Below are 14,185 nucleotides of genomic sequence, written 5' to 3'. Positions count from 1 at the left end.
CCACTGTTGATTTTCCATAATAAAATAATACAAACAAAACATTATTACAACATTCTACCACACGTAATGGTCACATGTCATTGCAAAATTAAAATGGGTTTCCACATATTGGACTGTGACAATGGTTTTTGCTGCCATCACGTGTGTTGTCCGCTAATGACACTTGGTCATTTTTATGTTATAGTGAAATAAACCTACCGTGCCTCAATCTAAATGGTATTTTCCAAAATCAATTATCTCAATTTAATTAATTTTGAAACAGTTTTATAGTGGTATAGGTCAATTTGATTAAAAACTTGCCTCTGACAGACCAACCTGGTTGGATAGTAGGAAAATAAATTGATTTATTAATTAAGTCATTAATCGTTACACCCCTATTTTGAAGCAAAGACTTCAAATTTTGTTCGAAAAATTATAATTAGAAGAACAAGTTATTAGAGGACCCCCAATTCAGAAGAAGGTGAGTTACCGGATGTGTCTTTTTTTCCCTATTTTTTTATTTTGATTTTATGCTCTGTCTATTCATGCTCCATCCATCCATCCATCCATCCATCCATCCATCCATCCATCCATCCATCCATCCATCCATCCATCCATTCAACCATCCATCCATCCATCCATCCATCCATCCATCCATCCATCCATCCATCCACCTTCCTCCACTTATTCGTGACCGGGTCGCGGGGGCAGCAGTCTCAGCAGAGATGCCCAGACTTCCCTCGCCCCAGCCACTTCCTCCAGCTCCTCTGGGGGGACCCTGAGGCGTTCCCAGGCCAGCCGAGAGACGTAGTCTCTCCAGCGTGTCCTGGGTCTTCCCTGGGGCCTCCGCCCAGTGGGACATGCCTAGAACACCTCTCCAGGGAGGCGTCCAGGAGGCATCCGGACTAGATGCCCGAGCAACCTCAGCTGGCTCCTTTCGATGTGGAGGAGAAGCGGTTCTACTCCGAGCTCTCTGCGGGTGACTAAGCTTCTCACTCTATCTCTAAGGGAGCGCCCAGCCACCCTACGGAGGTAGCTCATTTCAGTCTCTTGTATTCGGGACCTAGTTCTTTCGGTCATGACCCATAGCTCATGACCATAGGTGAGTATTGGAACGAAGATCGACCGGTAAAGTGAAAGCTTTGCTTTTTGGCTCAGCTTTCTCTTCACCACAACGGACCGTTACGGCAACCGCATAACTACGGACGCCGCTCCGATCCGCCTGTCAATCTCACGTTCTGGTCTTCCTTCACTCGTGAACATGACCCAAAGGTATTTAAACTCCTCCACCTGGGGCAGGGATAATCCACCCACCGAGAGATGGCAAACTACCTTTCTCTGGTCGAGAACCATGGCCTCAGATTTAGCTGTGCTGACCCATCCCAGCCGCTTCACACTCGGGCGCAAACCGCCCCAATGCATGCTGGAGGTCCTGGCTCCCTGAAGTCAACAGGACAACATCATCTGCAAAAAGCAGAGAGGAAATCCTGTGGTCCCCAAACCAGACCCCCTCCGGCCTATGAACAGAACCGATAGTAAATGGCAGCCCTGCCGGAGTCCAACGTGGACCGGGAACAGGTCTGACTTACTGCCGGCTATGCGAATCAAGCTCCTACTCCGGGCATACAGAGACCAGACAGCCCTGTAAGGCTCCCCAGACCCCATACTTCCAGAGCACCCTCCACAGGATACTACAGGGGACGCGGTCGAACGCCTTCTCCAAATCCACAAAACACATATGGACTGGAAAGCGAACTCCCACAATCCCTCCAGCACCAAGAGAGGGTGTAGAGCTGGTCCACTGTTCCACGACCAGGACGGAAACCTAACTGTTGTTCCTGGATCTGACGTTCGACTATAGGACGGACTCTCCTCTCCAGTACCCTGGCATACACTTTCCCAGGGAGGCTGAGGAGTGTAATTCCCCTGTAGTTGGAACACACCCTCCGGTCCCCCTTCTTAAAGAACGGAACCACCACCCCTGTCTGCCAGTCCAGTGGTACAGTTCCCGACTGCCACACGATGCTGCAGAGACGTGTTGGCCAAGACACTCCCACAGCATCCAGAGACTTGAGGTACTCAGGGCAGACTTCAAAAGAAGGCGTGTCAGTGGGGTTGAGGAGATCCTCGAAGTATTCCTTCCACCGCCCGACAATATCCCCAGTCGAAGTCAACAGCCCCCCACCTGCACTGAAAGCGGTGCCTGTGGAGAACTGCTTTCCCCTCCTGAGGCGCCGGATGGTTTGCCAGAATTTCTCTGAGGCTAACCGATAGTCCTTCTCCATGGCCTCATGCTAAAATTTGAAATTATAGGGACGCTTCTTTTTATCAATAAAAAAGTTGAATACTAAGACTGCCTTGCACTGAAAAAATAGTCAGATCTGGATATTTTTTTATTTTCTTTTTCAATTTTTTTAAATTTATTTTTTGTCCAGGATGGTAAGTCTCACCCAAAATGGAATATTTGTGATGTTGAGGTTTGATCCGTGAAAATGTTGTCCACTCAGTGGTTTCTTACTGGGAATCTTTACGGTTTTAATTACAATCTTCTAGGCCTGCACAATATACCGCAAATGTATCGTTATCGCGCATTTAGCTGTGCAATATGCATACCGCAAAAGACGGCGAAAATCGCAATAAATGGTTACCTTAAATTTGCTAAAACAAACTCATGGCAGCTTGAAATATTGAACAAATGAAATAAATCCCTTTATGCATTTAACCAATCGGAAGGACCCGTTTACATTGTTAATCAATCAGATGAGCCCTTTTATGTTTGATGTTTGCCTCCTACGTCGACGAGGGTCATTTGGAGTATAATTTTTAAACTGTTGCAGTGAACACGGAAATTATGTTTTTGGTTGTTTTGCTATTTGTTTATATACCGCGAATTATATCGTTATCGCAATATTAATCACCAATATCGCATATCGCGAGTTTTCCTCATATCGTGCAGCCCTACAATCTTCATAATATTATAAAATCATTATATATTGATATTTATTTTTATTAATAATTGGGAAACACAAAACATTTTTCACCTGTTATCTACATAGATAAAGCACATTATTGCAATCCCCAATATCAGTCTTTCCACTTAACAGTTTTCCACTTAACTTACAATCTGAGTGGATTGCATTTTTAACGTTTTTATGAAAAAAGAGAATAAAGAAACAAATGTGGTATCTTTTCGATTGACCAAGAGATGTTGTTTGACATAAAACACTTGATCCAAATCACTTATAATAATAATAATTATTGTTATAATAGTAATCATAATAATAATAGTAAAAGTAATAATAATCATTTTTTTCGTCCCTTCATAGTTCAACAAGTCGTTTTTTTAACTATTGATTACCACTTACCCACTCCTTACCGCTAGGTGGCAGTATTGTCTCAACAACATCTATGCACCTGAGAGCGGCTATTTAAATTCTAAGAAGTTCATTGGTTGTTAAGCTTTAGAGCGCGGCCTCTCATTGATGACGTAGATTTGGAAGAAACCAATGTAGTTGCTAGAATTCTCTTTTGCAACGCAGTGAGGAGGAGCTTGTTACAAAACATCTCTTCCTCGAGGCGCCAAAGCTCGTTTAATCAAGTTTTCCGACCGAGTTTGTCCGTTCCCTTGATTCATTTTATTCTCGAGTTGTTGGTTCTGAGGGAATAAATGGCAACAAAACGAACAAAACGTGACGCGGCTGTGAAGGTATGTTTGTGTGTTTCACTTTCTTCACTTCACTTAAGTTAAATGACAAACGCCGGTGTGACTGTGAGCAAACAAGATGTTACATTACAACAACAAAAAAAGCATCTAAATAATTATGACATGTTTTGAAAGAGGGCTTAAAGTAATGACTAACTGGACACACCTGTGGTGTGGCAGGACGTGACTCCCGAGAGTTTAGGGGCGACAGTCCGACGATCTTCACGAAGCGTCCTGGTTCCGAAGAGGCTTCGGTACTCCCCCAACCTGAAGGCCGAAGCCCCCCTCAAGAAAACTGTAAGAGCGACCGCAGACACGCATTCAAACCAGCACATTTCCTGCTGTTATATATTTGCATCATGTCCTTGTTGTTTTAATTTAATAGAAAAGAAACAGCCAGGGAGATAAATTCAGGCCGAAGAAACCAAAAGTAGAGGAAGATGTTACAAAGAGTGATGAGGAACAGGTAAACGTGCGACAACTCTGTCCAAAAATCAAAGATGTGAACATTTTCCTTCCTTATTATAGAGCGTAAAATAGAAATGTTGTAGGATTTTAGTAAGGTCTTCATGTGTTAACAGAAATCACACGGACAGCTGTCTGCTTATGAACTGGAGCGCCTTGAAAACATCCGACAGAACCAGGCTTTTCTGTCATCCATTAACTTATTCCAGGTGGGTTCATCATGCTGTCACACTAAGACTCACTTATACACACTTCAAACCAACCATGTAACTGTTAAACCCTGTCAGATCAAAATCCTGTTTTTAACGTGTTTTTGTGGCATTTTTCTCACGACGGAGAGTATTTATAAAGAAAAACGAAGCTTAAATGTGCATTTCTGAGTATTTCTTTATTCACATTGCTGCTGTTGGGAAAAAGCTTGTCTGTGTGATGTAGAACCTACAACGGCAGGGCACAAGCTCCCTTCTCTGCTCCATTCTGATGCATCCACTTGCAGACGACTAGAGCCACGGACGTCTTTGTTTTCCACGTCGAGCTGACATCTGGGCGAGCAATATCAGAGCAATCCAGGCGTACAGTTTTGAGCCAGATGTCAGCTCGGACGAGGATGGGAGAGTGTCAACAAAGGTATGATGGGAAGTGGGGGCAGGCTTACAAGGTGACTGGCTCAGATCATCTATTGATCCGTTTTAAAAACATTCTAAACGCTCTTTTAATTATGATTATGCCGTTTTTAGGCACCAAAAAAAGTCTCTATAGGACATAGTATCTACAGAGCAGCAGTAGTTCATCAGCAATTCGTGTTTGAGTTGTGGGTGTGACCTGTTGCCTGTAGTTACCATCAAACCTTTGTTTACTTTCTCCTGCTAGCGTACAGCCCCTCACAACTCCAACCTCACATTTACGGTGCAACAAAGATGGCGAGCAATATCGGAGCTATCCAGCTGTACAGGTTTGAGCCAGATGCCAGCTGAGAGGAGGAAAACAAAGACGTGCATGAATCTATTTGTCTGCAAGTGGAAGCATCAGAATGGAGCAGAGCAGGAAGCTTGTGGCCAGACATCTAAATCTTTTCCCGTGTGTAATTTGTAACAATTTGCATGTTCTCCCCGTGCATGTGTGGGTTCTCTCCGGGATCTCCGGCTTCCTCCCACTGTCCAAAAACATGCTTCATAGGTTAATTGGCAACTCTAGATTGTCCATAGGTGTGAGTGTGAGAGGGTGTGTGATTGTGGACATTCTACCCTGCGACAGACTGGCGACCTGTCCAGGGCGTCCCCTGCCTTCGCCCACAAGTGGCTGGGATAGGCTCCGTGACCCCAAAAGGGAGAAACGGAAAAGAAAATGAATGAATGAATTTGTGACAATGTTTTTAGTTTTTCTTGAAATGTTTTCTCTGTCTGAAGGCAACTGAGGAGTTGAAGCAGCTGACTCGACCGAAGCCATCTCAGAGGGGTTTGAGGTATAGCTGATGTATTTTCTGACCGTTATTTAAGAGCAGGGTGAGCCCAGCACTGATGATGTTGGTAAAGCCGTGAGGTATTTGACTGTGATGTTTGAGAATTGATTCTAATGATTTCTTCTTTGTGATATTTTTGTATTGTCAACATGTGGTTGCAGATCACAGGGTGTGAAGGACGTACTCCCCGCCCGCAAATCCCTGCGCCTCCAGAAGAAAGAAGCAGAGGTGTTGACACTTCCCCCTGAGCCCACAGGAACATTCCCCCATGATCAGGTGACAGCTTTCAAACCTGATGGTCGATGTTCATTTGATGGCTGATGATCATTAAACTGAGCTGTTTTCCTTCTTCAAAGTCTTCACCGGCCAAGAAACCATCTGGTCCTTTGCCTATGGAAGCAATCAACATGGCGGAGGATTACAAGCTGCCGCCACCACTTCTTGAACTCTTATCTGAGGTTTTATTGATTTACTTTTACTCTGCGTTTTGATTATTTTGTTTGTTGTAAAAATTACTTTAAAAATCATTCACTTGATTTCTTCAGGAGCCGCAACAAAGAAAGCTCAAGCTTGAATTGAAAGAGTGAGAACTTTTTTAATGATATTTGTTTTTATGTGTATAATTACAACATTTTACACATTTTTGCACGAAAACAAACACAAAGGAATAAAACCCTTTGGATGCAGGTACACCTCTGAGCTGAAAGACATGAAGATAACTGAAGAAAAGGTGGTCAAAGTAGTGAAGGATCGCATATTCTCTGCAGCCTTTCACCCCTGCAGCAGCAGCCTGCTGATGGCTGCGGGAGACAAGTGGGGCAAAGTGGGACTCTGGAACTTGGTGAGTTTTGCAGCAGACGGTGGGATTTTAAGTGACCAACAGATCACAATGAAGGGTTTTTGTGTCATCCCAGCATTAAGTTAGCAGTGAGTGAAAGACCAGCACTGTATACAGGTTCACTTTAACAGAAGATGTTTTTATTTTATGTAACATGTTGCTTTTAAATGCGTTTATATGTATTATATTTTCATTTTCCCATTTGACGTTACATTGAGAATTATGACAGTTCAGTTACTGCTTGAAAAATGAACTAAAAACTCAGTCGGTACTCCAACTGTTTGTCAGGGTGGAGTCTGGGGAGACGACGGCGTTCTGCTCTTTGAGCCACACACCCGTCCAGTGGGCTGCATGGCGTTCTCCACAGCTCGCCCCACACAGCTGCTGAGCCTCAGCTATGACGGCTCTCTGCGCTGCATGGACGTGGAGAAAGCTGTCTTTGATGAGGTGAGACTCTGAAATAAATGACTCTTCCTGCTTGTTTGTCCTGAGCATTTTGTCTCTGGATGAGAGATTTGTTTTTGCTGCAGATCCCAAAAGTTTTTATTTTCTTTTATTTGTTTTTAGGTGTATGACATTGAAGATGGCCTGAAAACATTTGCGTTCATGTCACATGACTGCTCTACGCTTGTGGTTGGGGACTGGTATGGAGAAGTCGCCATCGTTGATCGGCGTACTCCAGGGTAAAACTTGTACCGTGTTAAAGCAACGTGTCTTTTTAATGATGTCACTTGTTCCTACAACTATTTTTCTATTTGTTTTTCTGAAGGAACTCCCATGAATCTCTCCACACACTGGATACAAAGACTTTGCGCTGTGTTAGTGTTCACCCTCTTCAGATGCACTACTTTGCTGTTGCAGAGAGCAGGTAGAACCCAACAACTTGATAAGCTTTTATTCTGAAGGGAGCTTTTTTAAAGGTGTTAATTTTAATGATTTGGCTGTGTCTGCAGGGCAGTCAATATTTATGACAGCCGGTGTCTGAAGAAGACCAAAAGCAAAGCCGTTTCTCTGCTGCAAGGCCACACTTTAGGCGTAAGCAGCGCTTATTTCTCTCCATGTACAGGCAACAGAGTTCTCACTTCCTGTTTGGACAACAACATCAGGTAAAGCAAAATGACCGTTATGGATGGATGGATATTGTTTTGTTGTTTTCCTGGAGTTTAACAGTTTTACTTCTGAAATGACCAGAATATACGACACTTCTGCAATGACCAGCAGCTCCCCTTTGCTCACGTCCATCAGGTACATTCATGCATCACTTCTTTTATTTTGTAGACTTACTTTATTTAACACGACGATGGTCCCGCGCTGCTTCCTTTCTCTGCCGTTCTCACAGACATGACATGCAAACCGGCCGCTGGCTGTCGAAACTCTCGGCGGTGTGGGACCCCAAGCAAGAGGACTGCTTTGTGGTGGGGAGCATGATGAGACCTCGGAGGGTGCAGGTCTTTCATGAGAGTGGCCGGCTCCTTCACTCCTTTATGGACAGTGAGAACCTCAACACAGTGCTGTCCGTCACCGCCTTCCACCCCACAAGAAACGCAGTGTTGGGTGGGAACGCATCAGGTCGCCTGCACGTGTTCGCCAGTTAAAAACAACGTACGCAAACATGTATCTCACAGTTGTGATGTGTTTTCTGTTCTTTCCTAGGGATTTTGCGTCTTAAAATATGTGAATGTTTTATGGCACAACTTAAAATGTTGGGTGAAGAGTCCATTTGTTTACCAAATTACACACAAGTCTACATTAAATCAGATTACAGAAACCATTCTAGATTTAGGTTTACATGCAGGAGTTATTTATATAGTTTTGCTATCGAATCCATAAATATATTTATATTTTTGAAAACATGGTTCTGTTCTTGTAAATCCACCTCTAACTGGTTTGAGTTTTTTTTTAAACTGAATTTCCAACGCGAGCGATCTATCCTCAGTGAACAGTTCATACAGTAAAGCAGGAAAACATAGTTCCACCCATTTCTTTATACACATTCCCAGGAGTTCAGACTCTGTTTTGACTTATACTCATCTGTTGGCACAGATGTGAAATATAGAAATATTTTCTGCAGTTTGACCCTGTAGTTCATAGTCACCTGCTGTGGCTTTCCCTTTAACTGAAGTCACTGTTTTGCTTTGTTTTCCTTTTCTTTTCTTTTTTTTAAATCCGATTGCTGAAGACATTTCGTAAATCTTCTCTTCTTTTCCTCTTTTCTCAAACCTTCCACATGTCTTCTACACATCTCAGCTTTATGAGTCAGGATGTGTTTCTTTAGGTTAAAGATTTTGGACTAACAGTTGGAAAATGCAGACATATGAAAAGATATGAACACTTGCAAGATTTCTGTTTGTTTATTCATTACATTGTCTTTAATGATGGTAAACGGTAAAAATAAATGTTTTATTTTTTGTTTAATTTACTGACTTTGGAATCAACAAATGCATAGATTTTGTATTAAATATTTTTTGTGTACTTTGTGTCATTACATCTGTGACCAAAAGAGGGCAGTCTAACAAAACAAGAGAACAGACTGAGCTAAGTAGTTTCTTTTTCTTTTCTTTTTTGTAAATTCTGAATTATTTGAGAGTAATTTAACTGGGAAGCAGACTATCTGCAAGATATAAAGAATAAATAATGTTTATTCATAGCTTACACCAGTGTTTAGTCAACAATTGCAAATAAGCAGCCTTGTTTGGAGGTAATAAATGCAATAAACATGCTTACAGAGACATTGTCATGTGCCGGGTCTTCATACAGGTAGGATGGTTATGGGAGGAACATTAGTGATTCAGTAAAATGAACAAAGCAAGAAAGTACTGCTTGGGAGTGGAGCTGTGAAATGTCTTTGTCATGTTGATAGAACTGGTCATAATAAAAATGACTCCAAAAATTGAGATCCAATAACCAGTAATATTGTATTTTTTAGGCTTAACTATACAGTTTCACATTCAGGAAAGTTGTTTTAAAAGTCCTTATAGCATTTAAATCTTTAACGCATTTATTCACACCATAAACTAAAACATTTCCAGAAAGCCAAAAAAAATTGTGGTGTGTAAACTCAGAAGTGACATTGGGAGTGACAGCTGCTAGGCTTCTCCACATGCATCTAAAAGACCGCTTGACTGAATTACAGATATTTTCTCATCTTTTGACGGAAACAAACGTGTTTACAGGCCTTAAAATGTATTCTCGACAGAATCTTCTGTCATTCTTTTCTTCAGGGAAAAACATTTCAAGATTCATATTTGACCAAAACTAATTAATTGGTGAAATCTTAAGTAAGGCTTTTTTGAAAACTGATAGAAAAATGTTGGTTAACATTTTTAGTCTTAATGCAACAATTGTAAAAAAATTGGAGAAATATTCATGTCTGTTGAGTTTATCTTTGTATTAGTAAATGTACACCAGCAAAACTTTAGCTGTTTTTAACCTTAAAAACTGCACATTTCTAGAACATTCCATTCAAAGGATAACGCCGGGAACACTACGGTCAAACGCCACCAAGGCCATAAACTCCTGCCAATCACTGATCTAAGCCTTTGGATGAACTACATGTCTAAGTAAAGTATTGTTTTCAGCAGCCATGAGGGCATTTAAATGGACCTACACCCCGCGGGGACATTTTCATATAAAGACAAAACAGATGCGAAACCTTCAGGAAATATTTTCCAAATAAAATATAAACTAACGGGTAAACTAAGCGTAACAAGCCTAAAGAATGGCAGACCATTGGAAAAAGAGCTTCCCCCTTTTTGCCATAAATAGACTTGAATGGGACAACAGAGGCTTCTTTGGTAAATATGGTGACGGAGGTTAAACAGGATGTAAACATGATTTGTCTTAGGCTTTAGAAAAACACAAAAGAAAATACTACAAAAATGCTAAAGTCACTGCAAGGAAACATCTACACAGCATCAGGACAGTAATTTGGGCAAATCCTTGTTTTTTTCCAGATTTAAGAGACAAATACATAAAAGTCCAACACAACTAGGCCAAGTAGATGTCAAAGACAAATCTAGACCTGGAAAACAAAAAGAATAATGCTAAGAATAGTTGGAAAAGCAGCATCAAATGTGGGAAAATACTGCTAAATTTTTACAAAGGACATTAGATTTAACCCTCCAAGAGACTGCAGGATTTAAAGAATTAGTCAAACACTTACTTATTGTCCTTTCACCTTTACATCTACTGTAAAAGCACAGAAAAGTTACTTGTCCTTACACACACACACACACTGATTGTATTACTACGGGTTTTGGCTCCTATTTAAGAATTTTATTCCATTACTTATGTAATGGCTACCTATGTTCCTAGAGGCTTAACTTATTGTCAGTTTTTTAACTTCAGCATTTGGACGACAGTAATAACGTGAGAACACTTAACACAGATCTGACCACAAACAGAACTTACAAACCTTTGAGCTGCTGCAACACATTTTTTAAATGTGTTTTTAGATCTGGGGCCTCATTTATAAAACTGTACGTGGATTTCTGCGCTGTTGGCTAGCACCCAACACAAAAATGTGAAAATGTTTAGATTTAACCTGTTCTTTTATGCTGAGCTCCCTTTACTTTTTTGAGTGTATGCAGATGATTTGTTCTCCTCCTATTCTCCGCCCTCATTTAGCCAGAAAAAGTAAATTTAGGAAGTAAAACATTCAAGAGAAACTCAGCCAATCAGAAAGCAGCATGGAGAACTCAACATTACAGTTTTTAAAATTCCTTTACTACTGTCTGCTGACTTCTTTATTCAGTGCACTGTCAGGCCGATGATACTGTTTCAGCCACAGATGCTGTTTAATGGCAGATATATTATATTAAAAAAATTATTACTGTTTATTTTGCTCTGCTCTGTGGCACAATAAAGAAACATCTTAAAGTCTGTATGCTTTTCTTATTCCCAGTTGCTCCTAACTGCCTGTTGCACATTATCAGTCCTTCAGATTTAAAGCTCTGAGCGTCCTCGCATCATTGATTGCAATGTGATAACTTTATTTATGGGATATATTGGATTTTAGCCCATTCATGATTGAAAACGTCTTTAGGCATTTTTTACGATGACATGTTTACAAATATGTTGTCATATGTATGTTGCCTCGTAGAGCTATACAATAATTTAAAAATGTCCCCAAATTAGCTTTTCTAAAGACTTTCTAATGTGAGGCCCCACTTAATTGTTTGGAAAAATACAACTTGTGCCCAATAATTCTTTTATGTATAAAATTTAGCTTTTAAATATTTGCAATAGTTGAATTAAAATTGTGTGTTTTTTTTCCATGTGTGTAGTAATTTTAATTAATTGATTTTAGACAGCAGCATGTAAAAGTTCCTTTCAAAATAAAATACATTGTATGTCAAATAACTAACTTATTATTTCAAAGCTTTTGCATTTTACTTTAAAGTCAAAGAGCCTTCATGGAGGGATAAAAGAGCTGTATGTGGCTCCAGAGGCTCAGGCTGCAGACCCCTGGTGCAGTGGTTAGCTCTGTTGCCTCAGAGTTAGCAGAACTGGCTTCCCGTCTGGGTTCTTTCTTTTAGAAGTTTGCATGTTCTTCTTTTTCTAGGCATTCCGACTTCCCCTCACAGACCTGAAGCATTTTTTTTTCACAGCTTTATTGGTGACTCTAAATTGTCCTTTTGGAGTGAGTTTGTCTGTGCAGCCCTGAAATAATAGAGAGGTGACCTGCTCAGGGTGAAGCCTGCCTAGGATAGCTAAAGACTGCATCCTATGTCCCGACACAGGACAAAGAAGGATGAATGGATAGTAACCACTGCATATTTCCATTTGCTTAAAGCAATTTTTTGTGAGTGGAGACTTTTATAAATGAGGCCCCAGGAGAAGTGTGAAGTGTTTTTCATTTTGCATTAGATGTGTATCTTACTGTCTGTTGCTTTTTTGTGCGACTGCTCCACATCAGTTTCCAACAATACCCACAGTAAATTCATCACAGTTTGATTTAATTCAATACTTTTCTGCTCGCTCTTTTCTTTTGCTAAACTCCTATCTTGCAAAAACATCTGAACGACGAAGAACTGAATAGAAAAATAAAGTTAACTCTAACTTGAACTAATAAAAGTAGTTAGACTTGGTTTGTTTTTGTTTTTTGTTTTTAAATCAAAACCATGTTACTGTAAAAAATAAATACCTTGATATGATTTGAATTCTTCAACTAAAATATGATTTGTTTTCTTCATAGTGGTGGCAGCTTATTCCAAGCCCTGCTGATAAAACTGAAGCTGCCTCCTTTGCTCCCAAGTCCCCAACCTGTCTGTGGTGGTCAGTCTCCATCTTACTTGGTGACAACTATGCTTCCCATCCACCGTAATTTACAGGCGAACCAGCGCCGCAGAGGGCAGAAGTACTCAAAGTGGAACTGCTGGAACTCAGGCGTCTTCCGAATGTCTCTCAGGAAAGCAATGTCCAAGTCTGACTCAGTTAACATGATGAGCAGCAGCAGCAGGGTAAACAGTAGTCCAATAGTTACCAGGAACAGACGCAACACGCTTAAAATAAACTTGTTAAGCTCCTCTACATCCGGTGACTGTCTGCTCTTGACCATACCCAGGGATCGTTTGCTGGGGCCAAACTCGGCAGCCTGCCTCTCCTTTGAAGCCCTCTCCTCTGACTCCTTCTCCTCGTCGATGCTACAAGGTGCTCCATTGAGGTGTCGAGCCAAAGGCATGTCTGTCCCATGCTCTGCCACAGGCGTCGGCAGAACGCTGTCTGAGGGGCTGTAAGCCTCATCGGAGATCACCGCAGAGGTGCTTGCTTCGCTCCCATCCACCCTGTGGCGCCGAGAAGGCATTATTGAGTCGCCATGGGAGACGGAGCGCACAGGCGTGGAGTGGGCACTGTCTCGAAGCGACTCCAGACCTGAAAATACAAATGAGAACTTGAAATGCAATTGACACCATATATAGAAGGAGGTAATCTACAGGGGCGGCAAGAGGGTGCACCTGCCACCCCCTTCCAATTCTGTGTTTGTCCAACTTTATTAGCAAGCAACTAAAAATCACTAAGCTTTTATTCAATATTTTAGGGCCTTCTAATATTTGACACCAGAGCTACATCAAATGTGTCACGTTGTGTCCATCCAGGGAGTTTGGTGTCAGGCCTGTGTTGTGCCAAAAACAGGTTCAACATGCCTGTTAAAGCTCCACCACATAGTTCCAACTGCATCTATTTTTATAGGAGTCAAGCTGACATTTACTAACAGTTAGATTCATTGTGTTCTCCCTTTTTGAAAATCAAACGTTTAAGAAAATAAAAGGTGAATACATGTGTTTAACCCTTGTGCTATCCTAGGCACTTTAACATTGGGAGTTGGGTCATCTAGACCCACTAGACAGTGCGCTGAATCTTTTTTCTTCAATGATTTGTGATCTTCACTGGTGTCCATGGATTACATGAAATCTTTCCACCTTTATCCACCTTTGTCATGGTAGGGAGAACACGTCAATTTAAGGGTGGGGTCATCTAAGATAGCACAAGGGATATGTGTATACAATATGTATACAATACAATGTGTCTTAAGCAGCTAAAATCTATTCAGGATCCCAGTCTTGGCAGCTTATTGACTTAAGATGCAGTACATGCTTTCTGCGTAGGTTGGAGCATGTCATTTGTTAAAATCTGAATTTGACGCCCAGTGGGTTGCTCAAATATTCACTGACATAATTGCGAATAATAGTTAGCCAAAAGTAAAACGACTAAGCCAGCTTTTCAAAAATCCCAAAAGGTT

The 14,185-nt window shown here is 41.2% G+C and overlaps 2 protein-coding genes across 6 annotated transcripts in view; one reads left to right on the top strand and one right to left on the bottom strand.

Moving 5' to 3' along the window:
• The first annotated feature begins 3,478 nt into the window (after positions 1–3,478).
• Positions 3,479–9,173, top strand: wdr76 (WD repeat domain 76). The gene is made up of 15 exons (XM_011492840.4): positions 3,479–3,685; positions 3,863–3,979; positions 4,068–4,148; positions 4,264–4,356; positions 5,554–5,609; positions 5,768–5,882; positions 5,963–6,064; positions 6,152–6,189; positions 6,294–6,447; positions 6,733–6,891; positions 7,012–7,127; positions 7,214–7,312; positions 7,398–7,550; positions 7,636–7,689; positions 7,784–9,173. The coding sequence occupies exons 1-15, from the start codon at positions 3,647–3,649 to the stop codon at positions 8,037–8,039; spliced, it is 1,632 nt and encodes a 543-aa protein (XP_011491142.1). The 5' UTR covers positions 3,479–3,646; the 3' UTR covers positions 8,040–9,173.
• The window catches only part of LOC101175227 (FERM domain-containing protein 5), a 68,581-nt gene continuing 63,461 nt past the window's right edge, over positions 9,066–14,185 (bottom strand). For all 5 annotated transcript variants that reach the window (XM_023953579.2, XM_078944603.1, XM_078944604.1 and 2 more), the window contains one exon: positions 9,066–13,317. In XM_023953579.2, the coding sequence (XP_023809347.1) occupies positions 12,734–13,317 (584 nt within the window). In that variant the 3' untranslated portion in view covers positions 9,066–12,733. The remainder of the gene's footprint in view (positions 13,318–14,185) is intronic.

This window comes from Oryzias latipes, chromosome 3, assembly GCF_053564925.1.
Source record: "Oryzias latipes strain Hd-rR chromosome 3, Olatipes_Hd-rR_3.1".
NCBI lineage: Eukaryota > Metazoa > Chordata > Actinopteri > Beloniformes > Adrianichthyidae > Oryzias > Oryzias latipes.
This window is presented reverse-complemented; position numbering and strand designations above follow the sequence as displayed.